General features: G+C 47.2%; 1 protein-coding gene across 5 annotated transcripts in view; it reads right to left on the reverse strand.

Annotated features, from left to right (window-relative positions):
- TEX2 (testis expressed 2) overlaps positions 1-16,363 on the reverse strand; it is a 102,615-nt gene that overhangs the window by 21,174 nt on the left and 65,078 nt on the right. For all 5 annotated transcript variants that reach the window (XM_027625273.2, XM_027625272.2, XM_027625274.1 and 2 more), the window contains exons 5-7: positions 15,996-16,243; positions 4,954-5,100; positions 287-386 (exon numbers count right to left, since the gene is read on the reverse strand). In XM_027625273.2, the coding sequence (XP_027481074.2) occupies positions 287-386; positions 4,954-5,100; positions 15,996-16,243 (495 nt within the window). The remainder of the gene's footprint in view (positions 1-286; positions 387-4,953; positions 5,101-15,995; positions 16,244-16,363) is intronic.

Raw genomic sequence — 16,363 nt, forward strand, 5'->3', positions numbered from 1 at the left:
GAATCACATGCGAGTCCAGGCCCCGCCAATGGGTACATGGGCATGTTCGGGGCTGGGGCAGGACCGGCAGGGACCTGAGAGACTAGAAGAATTAGGAGGGGGATCTATTCCTGATCTGTTCCCCATCAGTTGAAGGCTGTGACTTTTCACAACAAAAGATAATCAACGTAAGACAGATGCTTAAAACGTCCCTAACCCCCTCCCAACACCAAGCTTCGGTGTTCGATCTGCAGTGATGGAGACATTTCGACCCTCATACAAATGGTCAATTCTCTGCTACAGTTACCTTGGTGATCAACGTAAGGCTTGAAGGCCTGAAGGATTTTTGGTACAGCCACTCCCATGTCAAGTTCCGTCAGAGTTAGTTCATTCATAAAGTAGGGGAGCTGGAGGAGAGAAGTAAACAACAAATGAGACATTAGTAACCTGTTCATTAGAATTCAGCATCCCCTCAAGAAGGAGTCAAGGCCAAGGTTTTGGGGACACATTCATTTCACCGGAATTTACTGAGCACATGCCGCATACTAGGCATCATCCTACAGAGACAGCTGCGGACAAGTCAGGCAAGGTCCTTGCTCTCACGGGGTTTACGTTGGAGAGGCAGAAACATAATTAAGTAGACAAATCACTTGAGAGAGTGATTAGTGTTCCAGAGACAGTAAGACCAGTGGTGTGGGATAGAGGGAGCTGGGGTGTAGGGCGGGTGGCTATGTTGGCCAAGGAAGTCGGTGAAGGCTTCTGTGAAGGGTGCCGTTGGCCGAAGACCTGACTGAGGAGGAGACTCCAGCCATGCCGGTCAGGTTACCACTGCCTGGAGCTGGCTAGAGTGTGGGAAAGTGGACCCCTCTCAGATTACTAGTGGGGAGTTAAGAAATTGCTACAGCATTTCTGATAGGCAAACTCACAATATTTATTAAAATCCTTGGAAAAAAAGAAAATCACATCCCTTGACCCAGTGCTGGACATTTTCTGTTTGCCCCCCCGCCTGGATTTGAGTTCCCAGAGAGGCTGGTCTGTGCAAATCACATGGATGGGCTCCCCCACCCCCTGGCTTCTGGCTGGATTTGGCCAGTGGTAAACACCAATGGGCAGGGAAGATGGGAGGTACTCGGGGCAAGAGTGTTGTCAGGTAGCTGTCCCCTCGTTCTGTTGAAGGCCACGGCTCCTGTGAGAAAGGCAACTCTCCACACAACCATGCTGCCCCAAGGTCTGGTAATTGCTCTCCGCTTTTGCCCCTACAGGGAGTGCTGACAGCTCCCTGCTGCTGCTAGCCTTGGGTCCTACCCTATCCCTTTGGTTTCTCTACATTGGCCCACATATTTACAAGTCTTTCCCTTAATAAACTCTCCTCTCAGGTGACGCCACTTGAGTGTGTCATCTGTCTCCTGATGGGACTCCAACTCATACCAAGTCAGTAGGAATCCACTCTAAAGGAAATAGCATGAGTACTAATACCATGCTTAGAAATTCCTACTTTGCCTCAAGACTATGGAATTAATTCATCTGTTTCTTTCACCTGAATTTATGTATGTGTATAGTTGTTTTTTTTTTAACCTGTAGTCCATTCCTCATTTCAGTATAAGATATAAATTACCGATCCACCTTTTTTTTTTCCCCAATGGCTCATTGGCGTCTTATTGAACAACCAATACTTCCCCACTAACCTGTAGCACCACCTGTAAATGTGAGATTCCCACAACACTGGAGCCTGTAATGAGCACCCTGCTTTTCTACCAGCATCAAACTGCTTTTTTAAATAAATATATGCTGAACATTTCCCATAAAACGAGGTAGCATTTAGCCAGGCATGGATTTAATGCCTATTTTGGCTGGACCTCTTCAGTTGTCAAAGGTATACACTTTGATGAATCAGCAGAGAACTCTTGCTCTGCTTTTCTGCAGGAGTGGGTCGGTGAGAGTTATGATGTCTGTGATGAACAAAACGTGACCAAAGACAGTACTCAAATGTGCATTTTGAATTGGTGATTGCTGGATTTGGAAAACCTTTTTCTAAGGCATCAATGTTACGTGGTGGCTGGCCTCCCAATCAGCCTACAGAACGCTACCTGGCCAAGAATGTGTAGCCAAATTCTTGCACCCTTGTCCCAGACTGTCTATTATTATCACTCTAATACTCAGTGAGTCAGGGGCATGCTGGGTTTCTGTGGCAACATGTGTCTGACACTGAGCAAGGGGAATGAATGCAGAGATGGCATTCCCAGTCCCCTGTCCAACCTCCCAGCCCTCCCACCCTGCACCCTGTGGTCCCTGCAAGGGCAGAGGAGGAACCTGAGACAAAGAAGGGGCTGAGGGACCAGGGACTGGGAAAGACTCAGCAGGGCTGGGCTGGGCTCTAATCACCAGCAAGTAGTACGAGGAGGGGCTCAGCAGGGCCTTGCTTCCTACTTATTCACCTGAGTGCCCACTCCAAGATTCTAGAACATCTCTAAGCACCCTTCCCCTCCAAATCACAACTGATTTGAATCAAAACTCTCAGGACCAGGCCGTAGCCCGGTCAGCCTCCTTCCTACTCTGCAGGGAAAGGCAACAAAAGGTCACTCCTGCTCTTTTCAACCAGAAACTCTCTTCTTCCCTTTCAAAGGCACCACAGTGAGACGAGAACCCACTACATGTTCTTTACTCTCCTGAGTGAACCCAACTGGACATTCAGGTGTATGGAACATTCTCAGGTTGGTGGGAGGAACTGTTGGAAGCTGTCTGCAATAACAACATTTGCTGACACGGGCAAAAGAGGCCCCTGACGATTGAGGACCCCAAGGTGGTATTGGGAGGGGCCGGCGGAGGCCAGGAATGTACTTGCTGTTGGGGTAGAAACTCAGCTTGTTTTAAACCATCACTGGGCACCAAATACAAACACAGCGCTGCTCTTTCACAACATGAGTCATTATCACATGTGAGGGTGACAATCTGAGACTGCAGGGCAAGGCCAGCAAAGAGTTCTCCATATGTCAGGCCTTCAGGGGAAACCAGGAGACAGGAGAGATCTTTGTCACAGCGGACAGGACAGCTCAGGCTCCTCCAGCCATTCTGGCTCTGGTATTGGCCATTAACCAACGCTCACTACTAGGTTTCATTCTTCCCAGAATATTTGGCTACTGATGATAATAAAAGTCCTTTTATGGACTTTGGTGGTGGCAGGTTCAGAACTAGAGTAATATCCTGCTGCCTTTCTGTTTATTCCATTATATCCAGGGTCTCCTCTGGTCTCGCAGGGCACGCAGGGCAGGGTGGAGGTGTGAGGCTGGTAATGGAGGGAGCACAGCCCACTACTGGATCCAGGCTACTTTTCTCCATCCTCACCTTCTAGTACTTCTGACCCCAGTTTTATCTGCAGACTGAAAAAGCTCACGTGACCAGCAAAGGGAGAAGATGAAAATAAAAGACTTTCCCTCAACTTCCTCTGGGATGAGAGAACCCACCGTTCTCCAGATGGCAGAGGTTCCACGGACTTCCAGCACCCGAGAGAAGCAGGGGAGGCTGCCCTGTCTGTTTTGGAAGGTGTGTAACAGGGACGGCAGCGTCCCATCTGGAGTTGAGGCATACCCTGCTTTCTGTCTCCCTCTGCCGGGAACCCCAGCCCTCCTGCTCAGGGAAGGGCCCGCGGAGTGCCAGCCCCACTTCTGTGTCTTGACCAGGAACTCAGCAAGCTCTCCATCATTTTCCAGAAAGGGGGAGGCGGTGGAGTGAGCCCCAGCTTGGCTGATTGTTTGTGAACATGGGAGGGTCACTGCCGCTTCCTGCTCCCCACCTTGGACCTGGCTAGCAGAGTGGATTCAACCCTCAATCTACCTGAAAAACAACACACTGACTCATGTCAACTGAGCCCTCCCAAATCCTTGCCCCAAATTCTGCCTCGACATCCTCTCTTCCAGCTCAGACAGTGGCTTTCCTCTTCAACAGGCGTTAGGAAAGAGATGACACCGGCCTGCAGCCGGCAGAGAGTATGCCAGAGCTCGACTGAGCCCTAAGAGGCTTGGTTTGTCATCCAAAGGAATGACAAAAGTCACATCGAAGCTCCTCCATGCCCACATTTTCCTTCTAATGTAATTTTACCTTAGCTCACCTAACCTGGAGTCCTTGAACCCTCCGAAGTCATGGGCAAAATTCTGCCATCACTGTGCATTTTTCTAGGGAAAGGATTCATTCGTTTCTGTGTGTCAAAGGTATCTATGACCCAGAAAGATCCACAGATTTAAGCTGCTGACTGAGGAACTTCATTTGGGGACCAAAGGGACCCTTCCTCACCTGGGTCTTCCCTGGGTCAAAAACTTACTTCTGCCTAACCTAACTGATGTCTCTGGGTTGGCGGAGGTGGTGCTAAATGAGTCATTTAGTGGCAATGGTGAGGAATATTTATGCAGTTTAAACTTACTTCCAAGTGGGCCTTGATCAGCACCAGGACTGCTGTTTTTCAGCAAAGAGAGAGCCCAAAATAAAATACCATCTGGCCAGAAGTAAAGGTCAGGCCCAGACACATTTAGAGTGCAATGCTAACTTTCCCGGCTTTGAGAGGGAGCACGACTTGGGAAAGAGGTCTGGAGTCTGGCACTTTCCTCAGCAGAGATGGTGCAGCCCCCAGACCGTGAGGCTGGGTGGGCTCCTGAAGTACAATTTAAGTTCCTTACTAATTTCAAGATACTAGAGGTCTACATGACAAACCAGCTACAAAAGCTCACATTTTCCCAAACCAAATTCTCGATTATCACCTAGAATGGATAACAATGAGGGCAACACAAAGGAAAAAGTAAACAGGAACATTCACTAAGTCCCCAGGTACAGTGACTCATATGGCCAAGGTCACAGCTCAGATAGATTGCTGTTCTCATGTGATATGCTTTAAACCAAGTTATTTTTCACTTAGGATATAACGATACAAAACTTCCAAATTAAGAAATGTGAGGAACTGGAAGCCTCTTGTGTGGAAAACGATACCTTTATTTTGCTGAGTTTCATTTGGATTTTCTTAGACACCAGATCAGACCAATATTTCTCTCCTAAGAAGTCCCAAAACATTCTTCCGAGCAAGGCATTCACCCAGGCTTCCTGTTCTTCCTCCTCGGAGGGCGGAGCTTCTGGCAACTGGCAAAAGAAAGGGAACCAAAATTAGCTGGAAAGCAACTGGAGAACAAGACAGGTGCTTATTTTTCCAAAGTCACTGAAGGTCCCTCCCCACAGAGATGGGCGGCCACGGGAGTTGTATTTCTTCTCTACAAATTACAAGTCTCACATTATGTCAGTGAATAGAAAAAGGGAGAAACAAAAGCCACCATCACAGATTAAAAACTCCTCTTTGTCTATTTTCTTTTCTCGCCAGTCTTCCTGTGAACGAGCTAATATTTCATACAATTAGCTCAACCAGGTTGCCCTGCGTCCCAAATGAGCTCGGTACCCACTTCTGCTTAATGGCACCTCTGATCAAATGTCTGCCTACCCTTCTTCCAACTAACTGGGGCTCCCTGGACACGTAACCGTCAGGCTGGTCCTCCCGAGGCAGCCCCAAAGCCTCCCGTGCCCAGGACTCTTACAGGAGCTGGGAACTCACAGCCCTCCTGGGTGAGGGGCAGGGGGTGCTTACAAATACTAGTGCCTGGGCCCTATGCCCAGATACTAATCTGGGTGGCTATCACAACTTCCCGAAGCTCCCTCACTGATGTAATGAACAGGTAAGGTTGAGAACCGCAGGCTTGGATTAGAGGGAGCCCGTTCTCAGGAATTCTGTGAAAATTCCTACAGCTGTTCTCCCCAACCTCAGCCCAGTGACATCCCCTGGGCCTCCGCTCCACCAGGTACAATCTGTCTCAAACATCTAGCACGGCCAGTGTGCAAGGTAAGACAAGAGCAAACCTGAGTTAGTCTCCGATTTCCCAGGCTACTTGTCAGACAATGGACTCTTGCCCGGGGAGGGCCAGGCAGGGTGAAGCAGGAGACAGAAGCGGGCAGTGACCGCCGCTGAGGGTGTGGCGAGGCACCCGGCAGCGCGGGTAACACTTGCTGACCACCACCTGTTGTCACTGCTGTGGCCGCAGACCCTGCGCCAGGCCCTGCGATAAGACTGCTTCTCAGGGTGCTCATTTACGTCTTACGATACCCCAGAAAGACGGAACCTTGACTTCTATTTTAGGGCGGAGGAAACGGGACTTGGAACCATGTAGTATCCTGCCTGAGGCCCCTGGTTTATCAGCACAGCCTGACTCACAGCCTCCTTCTCCCTGATCTCCACCTGCTCTGTCCTGAGGGAGGAAGGTGGTGGGACTGGCACCTGCTGTGACAGACATTTCCTTACGCTGAGGTCTCTAATTAGACTACAGCCTTACAGAAACAATTAGCCTTGGAAAGCAAGGACCAAAAAAAACTAGAAAACCAGAAATCAGTGAATTGTTTACCTTTTCTCTTCCCTCTGTGGTTTGTACAAATGCATCTGCCCTGCCCTCCCAGGCCACCTGCAGCCATAATACACATCAGACACCCTTGTCATATCCATGTGTTGTATGTGTTTGCTCACGCCAGCGCGACCTGTGTGCCCAGGCCAGGGGGACTGTACCCAGGTGGCCTAGTGCTCCTGGATTCAACCCTTGGAGATTTGATAACTTGTGAGTACCCCCAAAGGTCTATGGCACGTACCTGCGTGTGATTTTTCTGAAGCCTGGAGTTTGGGGGTCTGAACTGCTCACTGAGCTTGTGCAGGGCCTACTGGACTGCCCAGCACCCAGCGGTCCACTAGTGTTGTCAGAGCATGCGCTGTCTCTCTCTTTGGGGGTCTGGGAGTTTGCCTGTGTTTTTCAATCTAATGTTATTGGGTGTGAGGGGAAATATTTTATGTTCTAGGAGTCCTTCAAATTTGAGTGTTTTCACAGGTCTCCCTTAAGAATGTTGGGGAGTCTCATTTAAAAAAAATTAAACTCTGGTTTAAAAAATGCACGTTGGTCATTCCATTTGAGAAGACATTGCTCTCTACCTCATTCGTTTCAATGGCTACACAGCACCTCTGTACTTCCTAGTGCTGTAATATATACATATTTTTAAGATTTTATTTTTAAGCAATCTCTATACCCAATGTGCAGCTCAAAGTCACAACCCTGAGATCAAGAGTTGCACGCTCCCCCGATGAAGCTAGCCAGGCGCCCCTCACCAAGACACTTCTACCTCCAGGTCCTGGATGCAAGATGTCTGGGACCACTGGGTATTTGAGTCATACCACAGGTGGTACATGTTTCTTAGAATCACTTTTCTCTCTGCCTGAACATCTGTGCCCCACCCCCCAAGGGAATCTGGTCCAGTGTTTCTGAGGTTACGGTCTTTGAGTCATATCAGATTATCTACACAGACTTCCGAGTAAACACGCACCAAGGACAATGCCCTCCTCCCCCAGGTATTTCGGCAGTGCCAAGCTGTGCCCACACAAGGCAGTGCATGTCTTGCTTAGATTTGTAGGTGACACAAGAGAATCGGTCACTTTCCCTTCTCGAGTGGGGAAGTCTACCCTCTATTAACCTTTCTTTACAGCCCTAGATAGAGCAAACAGGTTTAACACAAAATGGCAAGAAACAAAGGCTATTTCACAATGTATGTCCAAGTCAAAGGCATATGATGTGGAAACACATTTCTGAAATAACTGACAAGCAGCTTGTCTTTTCTTTTCAACAGTTCCTTCTACAGGCTTCTCTCCACAGACTCATTGGGAACAAAGAAAAATCCAAGAGCAGCAGAACACTGACAATGCATCAAAGCAGCTTTACGAACAAAATCTGGATTCACTGGGCTACTAGAAAGAACTCACTTCCAATGAATGTCATAAAAATTTAAGAGCTTGAAGAATAAATATGCATACGTTTCCTAACATTGCCATGTGCCCGCAGGAAGGAATGTGAGAAGAATATTCATTTCACCATTTCAACTACACAGGTACATTCAGATAGGGTACCTTTCTCAAAATGACTTCCGAAGAAAGGTCCGAAGCTGAAGGAGGCTATGACTATCTGAGTAGCTCTTGGGATATAGTTTATTAAAAGCTAACCTCCAGAGGAAAGTACAAATTCACTTAATTTTTTGGTGTAATCTTTCCTGTAACAAATGGCCAGGAGGCCAAGGCCAGCCCACCTATTTTTGTTCCAAAGAGAGCTCAGTACGTCCGCTCCTAAGGTTTGGTCACACACAATCTGGTGCCACCAGGGTTCCACAAAGGACCACTGGGTCCAGGAGAAGGCACAATGGAAGACCCTTCCCCCAGGTCTGTTAGATGTTTCCCCAATTATAAAAACAGTACATATTTATTGCAGAAAACACCCAAAATCCCCCTATCCAAATATAATTATTTATTTCTTCTTTCTTTCTTTTTTTTTTTTAAAGCCACCCCTGGCTTTTTTTTTTTTAAGATTTTATTTATTTATTTGACAGAGAAATAGAAAGAGAGCACAAGTAGGCAGAGCGGCAGGCAGAGGGTGAGGGAGAAGCAGACTCCCCGCTGAGCAGGGAGCCCGATGTGGGGCTTAATCCCAAAACCCTGGGATCATGACCTGAACCGAAGGCAGTAACTGAACCAACTAAGCCACCCAGGCGCCCCACAAATATAATTATTTAAAACATTTTTCCTCTATTTACTATCAGTCTTTTTTCAATGTATATAACTTTTTAGGATACAGAACTTAAAAAAAAAATAAAATTGGATCAAATTAACATGGTTTTGTATCTTTTTTTTTTTTTTACAGCTTTATGGAAATATAGTTCACATAAATATAAATATAGTTCACATAAAATATAGTTTTTTACAGCTTTATGGAAATATAGTTCACATAACACACAATTCACCCATTTAAAGAGTACAATCTGGGACGCCTGGGTGGCTCAGTTGGTTAAGCGACTGCCTTCGGCTCAGGTCATGATCCTGGAGTCCCGGGATCAAGTCCCCCCTCCCTGCTCAGCGGGGAGTCTGCTTCTCCCTCTGACCCTCTTCCCTCTCGTGCTATCTCTCATTCTCTCTCTCGCAAATAAATAAATAAAATCTTAAAAAAAAAATAAAGAGTACAATCTATGGTTTTTAGCATATTCACAGAGTTGGGAAGCCATCACCACCATCAACTTTAGAACATTTTAATTATCCCCCAAAGAAACCCTGTTTCCCTTAGCAGTTACTTGCCACTCTTCCCCAACTCCATCCCTGCCACCACCGTCCCCACAAGCCCCATCCCCCCCACCCTCAGCCCCCGCACCAGCCCCAGGCAATTCTCTCAGGGAATTCACCTAATTCTAGACAGTCCATATAAATGGAATCATACAATATGTATTCTTTTGTGACTGACTTCTCTCATAAGCATAATGTTCTCAAGATTTACCCATGCTGTAGCAGGTATTGGCACACTATTCCTTTTTATTGCAGAGTAACATTCTCTTGTGTGCATCTACCATACTTTATCCACTCATGATGGAAGTTTCAGTTGCTTCCACTTTTGATTATTGTGAATAATGGCACCATGAACATTTGTGTACAAGTTTTTGTGCACACACAGGTTTCCATTTCTCTTGGATATATACCTAGAGGTGGAACTGCTGGATTGTACGGCTGTACGTTTACTCTGAGGAACAAGCAAACTGTTTTCCTCAGCAGCTGCATCATTCTACATTCCCACCACCAACATACAGTGGTTCCACTTTCTCCACATCCTCACTAATACTTGCTACTATCTTTTTCTTTCTAGCCATCCTAGTGGTTGTGAGGTGGTATCTCATTATGGTTTTGATTCGCATTTCCTGGATGACTAACGACTGAGTATCTTTTCTAGGCTCATGGGCCATCTATATGTCTTCTTTGGAGAAATGTCTATTCAAATCCTTTGTCCATTTCTTTTTTTTTTTTTAAGATTTTATTTATTGGGGCACCTGGGTAGCTCAGTCGTTAAGCGTCTGCCTTCGGCTCAGGTCATGATCCCAGGCTCCTGGGATCGAGCCACGCATCGGGCTCCCTGCTCTGCGGGGAGCCTGCTTCTCCCTCTCCCGTTCCCCCTGCTTGTGTTCCCTCTCTCGCTGTGTCTCTCTCTGTCAAATAAATAAAATCTTTAAAAAAAAAAATTAAGAAAAAGATTTTATTTATTTGACAGAGAGAGCGAGTGAGCGCACAAGCAGGGGGAGCAGCAGGAAGAGAAGCAGGCTCCCCGCTGAGCAGGGCGCCCAATGAGGGGCTTGATTCCAGGACCCTGGGATCATGACCAGAGCTAAAGGCAGACGCTTAACTGACTGAGCCACCCAGGTGCTCCCCTTTGCCCATTTCTTAATTGGGTCATTTACCTTTTTATTATTCAGTTTTAAGAATCCTTTGTTTATTCTAGGTACTAGAATATCAGATATATGATTTGCAGATATTTTCCCATTTTGTGGGTTGTCTCTTTACTATCTTAATGGTATTGTTTGTAGCACAAAAGTTTTTAATTTTGATGAAATCTAGTTTATCTTTTTTTTTGGTTGCATGTACTTTTGGGTGTCTTATCTAAGAAAGCTTTACCTAACCCCAAACCACAGAGATTGACTCCTATGTTTTCTTCTAAGACTTTTATAGTTTTAGCTCTTACATTGAGGTCTATGATCCTTTTAATTTTTGTGTATGGTGTGAGGTAGGAGTCCAACTTCATTCTTTTGCCATGTGGATACCGGCTGTTCCAGCACCATTTGTTGAAGACTATTCTTTCCCTCCCCTTCCCCATTCCTTGAATTGTCTTGGCACTCTTTTCTGGATCCTTTCTAAAATTTATGTTTAAATTGGCTCTATGGCTTCAGATTTTTTACTCACTGTATGAGGAGCACTTTTCAATTCTACTTTTAAATGTCTGAAAAGGTGACTTTGTGCAGGAAAGGGAAACCTTGGAAAACCACTCCACCAATTAAGATTTCCTGGTTTCTATTTGATTCCTATTTGCTTTTTCGGGTTCTCATCTCCTGATAACTGCAAACAGGGAGTAATATCTCATGATCCAGTTTATAGGTAACAAGATAATTAGTACAACTAGTAATAATGAAGACAGAACTCTCCAAACCTGGGAAGCCTACATTATCTCTAAACGTTTAGGATCTTCCTTGGATAATGAGCGTGGAAGTGTGTGACACAATTTGAATACTGGAGTCTTGCACCTGCCTAGAGGACAGGCACAGCACTGCCCCACTGATGGTCCTCTCTCCCAGGCAGGCCACTTTGGGGCACACAGAACTAGCAGCCTCCCGGGCCTTACTACACCCCTGAGCAAATCTGCAGGCAGCCTGTGCAGTCTCCCTTTCTGAGGTAACCACACCAGGGGTAATACTATGCCACCTTTAGACATTTTTAAAAACAGAGTTTCCTTTTTTAAAAATTATATTTTATTTAAATTCAATTAACATACAGTGTATTATTAGTTTCAAAAGAGAGTCTCTTTATTTTCTTATTTTCTGAATTACTATTAAAATCTCCTCCAACCAAGCACACTACCTTGACAAGACAATAAAGCTCTAGTCTCCTCAGCCAGCCTCATGGTCTCACAACTATTCTAGAGGTTAAGTTGCCTGAACAGTGAGAAAATGGCACCAACACCACAGGGGTTTGGAGATTCAGAGGCTTGCACAGTCTGTGGCTATGGGACAAAGCAGTCATGAGGGCAAGTCAGGGCTCAGTGACTGGTCACTAACCACTAAACATCTAGAGAACCAGGCCCTTCCTCCAAAATAGTGATTTTATAATTCCAATTTTGAGCTCCAAAGTGGTTTCGATATGCAGAATCCCCTGAATATGTTTTTAATTATTATAAGTAAGAATAAACACCAAAAGTATTTCAGCACTTTTTAACACAAACCTTGTCTATATTTACTAATTGTATCCTGGGTTTGGCTCCTGTGAACCAGTGGCCTCATTCTCCCCCAAACCTAGTTTAGCACTAGGTGCCATGTGAGAAAGGAGGCCCAGCGGGTGGAAGTTGCCATTAGACGTGGAGCCCTCAGGGGAAGAGATGCTCTGGCCATGGCCTACAAGAGGCAGCAGCAGGGGGGGCAGTGGGGAGAGAAGAAGCTGAGGCAAAGGCTGGAGCTGTGTCCCAAGCTCCCTCTGGGTAAGCTCTGGCTGGTGGCCGACCCTGACGATGATGTGACAGTGTCACCCGAAGAGATGTCAAAGGTTCATTTGTATCTCTGAGCCCTTTGAGTTTCTCTTGGACTCATGATATCAGAGGCAACATGGACCCTAAGAAATAACCTGGCCCAGTCTTCGGCAGGAAGGATGAACACTACTGACCACATCCAAAGGGCCCACATTTGGTGAGCCTTTGGGGAAACAGGCACTCTTACTACTGGTGGGAGTGAACACTGGGGCAACCCTTATAGAGGGGAATGTGGTAATACCTAACAAAACTACATGTGCATTTACCTTCTGATCTAGCGATCTCACTTCTAAGATTTCACCTTGAAGATACACCCTGAACAGCACAAAAATACACAATACACAAATTACTCACTGCAGCATTGTTTGTAATTGCAAAATACTGGAAACCTATATGCCCTTATAAAAGAGGGAATGAATATACTATGAAACATTCGTACGATGGAACAAGTACTTGGCGCTGTTTAAAAACAAGAGGAGGAAGAGACATCTATGAACTGATGTGGAGTGATTTCCAGAATGTACTAGTAAGTGGAAAAGTAATGTTCAAAAGGGTATCCATAATATGCTACCTTTCGACTAAGAAGGGAAAATAAAGGCAGAAAGGATAAACCAGAGACTAAGGAGATTGGCTTACTTCAGAGGGGGTGAGTGGGAATAGCATGGAAGAACAGAAGAAACAGGGTGGGGAAGACGGCCCTGTTCTGAGTAGGTCTTTGTACAGCTTTGATCTCTGGAACCATGCTAATGTTTCATAGGCACCAAACATAACAAGTTAAAAATGGAGGGAGAAGGTCCTCGTGTGCTCAAACTGCAAAATTAATAAGAAATAAAACTAGTTAAGAACTGCCTTAAAGCGTTAAAAGTAATCAAAGTAGCAGAGGAAACTAGCAGATCTTCCTTTCCAAAAACAGTGCCACGATATTTCTCATCCCACATGCTCTCCCAAGAATTTGCTACTTCTTCAGCAAGAAGTGCAATCTCTGCCCCTTCTTGAACCTGGGAAGGTGTGCTGACTGCTCCAATAGGGCATGATAGATGTGATGTTATTTTACTTCCGAGATAAGGTTATAAAAGGTGATATGGTGTCCACCTGGCTCTTTCTCAAGGGAGACTTGCCCTTGGAACCCAGTCACCAAGCTGCAGGAAGCCCAGGCCACACGGAGAAGTGAGCTCCCAGGCAACAACCAGCATCTATGTGCCAGCCATGCGAGTGAGGCATCTTGGGAGCAGCTCCTCCAGCCCCCAGTGGGGCCTCCTCAGCTGATGCTGTATGGAGTAGAGAGAAGCCTTCATTGCCAAGCCTGGTCAAGTTACAAATTGGTAAGCAAAATGAGTAACTGTTATGGTTTTAGGCCACGACTTCTAGGGCTGTTACACAGTAATAGTTAACTATAACACATGCCCATACCTTATTCAAGATGGTCTTAACTAGCAGACCACCCCTGAGAGCCAGGACACGGCCCACACGTGCTTCAGGGAGGCCAAGGGGATGTGGGAACCCAGCACTAGACTCCATGCACCTTCTTGCAAAGCCCCCTTTCCAAGGACAGTTATCCCGTTCACACAATTCTGGCTTTCTGGTTTCCTAGCCCACACAGACTAGAATCGTTGCATTAGGGGTGAGGGGTGGGAGATGGGGATAAGCACTCAAGGAGAAGCAGCTAGGCCATATACCAACACCAGCCAACTGACAATGGAGAGAAAACTACTGCAGAATCAACAGCCTGGGGTGGCTCAGATGGCGGTGAAAGGCTTCTGACCTCAAGCAGGCCTGCATGACGACAAGCCTGAATTTCTGTTTGTTGTTAAGCCCTTAAATTATCAAGATGAAATCATCCCTGCCTGCTCTGCCTAAGGGGGCCAGGAAATGCAGTGTGGTTTTTGAAGATTTTCATCAGACTTAGAAGAGGAAAAACACGTTTTGGTGCTTAAAGAGGTAAATGCCAAGTACTCAGAAAGGACGGTTGCACTAGAGAAGCCCCCCCGGGTGACAGGGATGCTGGGTCAGGGGGCTCAGTTAGGGGCCATCAGGGCCTCCCAGCACCTCCTGGGGCTTCCAGAGACTCCAGCGATGACAAGACACGACAAACACATGCAACACACACTGAGGAAACGATGCTCTAAAACATGGTTTTGTTTTTGTATTTTTAATTTAAGGAACTCTTTTAAAAAGCAAGCATTTCATGGGGTAATTTTCTTACATTAGTATACAATGCTCCTCCTGATTTCCCTGAATCCGATGAGAGTTCAGACAGTTGACAACCCAGGGAGAAAAGGAATTTGGGGTAGGGGGATTCACGGGTGGTAAACAGGACATTCCTAGAATAGTTTTGTATTGCCCAACTCCAGCCTAGAGGAAGGCCTACTTCCCACTCTCAGTTGGTAACTCAGGTCAGAGGGTGGAGGCAGTGGGTGAGGGGCCAGCAGAGCACAGGGTCTTTTTTGGCCTGCCAAAGTCAGCTGGATGAGGGTTCAGGGGTCTCTTCTCCACTGGAGAGGATCAACGGAATGAATCAAAACCCATGACTGGCTAACAACACAAAGAAGGCGTCACCAAGTGCTTCCCATTAAGAGCAGAGATACGGTCACTGTAAGAGGCCAAACACCTCGTGGGTTACTGAACGGGAGGAAAGCAGGCTGTGTGTGCACAGGCTGGGCGCGGTGCTGAGGATGTGAGTGGTGTAGGGCCGGCACAGCTTTCTAACGGCCACCAACATGGCCGTGGTGGCAGCTGAGGGCCTGGGAGTGTCATCTGGTTTTGTACACGCCACCACTTAGCAACTGTGAAATGAAGCTACTTAGCTCGTGTGAACCTGTTTCTCCATCTACTTTAAAATGGAGAGAACCCCATCTCGTCTGCAAGACTGTTGAAGGGATCAGAGGAATTCTACTACAGTATCTCACTGCAGATGATCTTGAGTCAATGGCCAGCTTGTTACGCTGTGGGAAGAATGCTTGTGGCAAATCTTCAAAAGCACTGGACATCGCTAATGAGTCTGAGAATTTGAGACTACAAAGGTAACTGAGGAATCAGACCTCTACTACTAACGATTCTGAGAACTTCCCTACTGATGGCCCAGTTGCTCAGGTCAAAGGTTAGGAGGGATCTTTGGCCCCTCTGGTTCTCTCACGCCCCACACCTAATTCATCAGCAAATCCAGCCGCTCCCCTATAAACACAGATCCCAACTACAGCCGTTCTCAGCACCTGCTGCTGTCCCTCATCACAGCCTCATCCCCCAGAGCTAGAAGCGCCCCCCACCCACTCTCTTCCCCCTGCTGCCCACTCTCCACGGACAGCCACTTTTAAACTTAAATAGATCAACATGACTCCCTGCTCAAAACCCTCCCAGGGCTTCCCATCTTCCTCAGAACTGATCCCATGAGGCCCTGCCTCTCTGTGCCCTGCTCACCGTCACCTCACCGACCTCACCACGGTTCCTTGAATACTCCAACCATACCCCTGCTTCGGGGCCGGTCCCCCGAACCAGGGAAGCTCCTCCCACACACATCCCACAGCTCACTTCCTCACTGTGGTCAGGTCTCTGCCCAAACGTCACCTCCACAAGGAGGCCCTCCTTGACCACCACTCTAAAATAGCAGCCTGGCCACTTTCCACCCTCCCCACTTCCAGCCTTGGCTTTATTTTAATTCTTGCCACCACCAGCTGTTTGTTTCTTGCTGCCTCCCTGACAAGAGCACAAGCTCCCTGAGGGCAAGGCCCGCATCTGTCTCATTCACTACTGTGTCCCCAGTGCCTAGGGCAGGGCCTGGTACACAGGAAGCGCTCCAAGTGCTTACATTTGCAGAAATGAGTCTGAGTAGAAAAGCAGAAAAGCCACGGCCTGGGCAGCCAGCTTTACCTTCTTCCCAGTCGTGGGGCTGCTCTCCGCACTCTGCACCGGGCTCCTTTGGGGGCTTCGGTTTTCTTGGGGGACACACCTGGCCATATACACGCTGTAGTCCAGAAGCATCTTCTGCCGCACGCTGCCCACCAGCTCCTTCTGCTTCGGCTGCGACATAATCTCCTCCACACTGCCTTTGCTGCTGCTGCGGCTGTGGGTCAGGTGCCCCGAGGGGCTGTTGTGTCTGCTGTATGAGGGCAAAACCCCTGCAGCAAAGAGAGGCCGGCTGGGCTGTTAACGTGCGGGAAGGAAATGACTGCAAAGTCAACGCAACAGTGAACAGACTGCCCTGGGCTAAGCTGACAAGCAGCTAACATGCTAACAAA

Source organism: Zalophus californianus, chromosome 16 (assembly GCF_009762305.2).
Source record: "Zalophus californianus isolate mZalCal1 chromosome 16, mZalCal1.pri.v2, whole genome shotgun sequence".
Lineage (NCBI taxonomy): Eukaryota > Metazoa > Chordata > Mammalia > Carnivora > Otariidae > Zalophus > Zalophus californianus.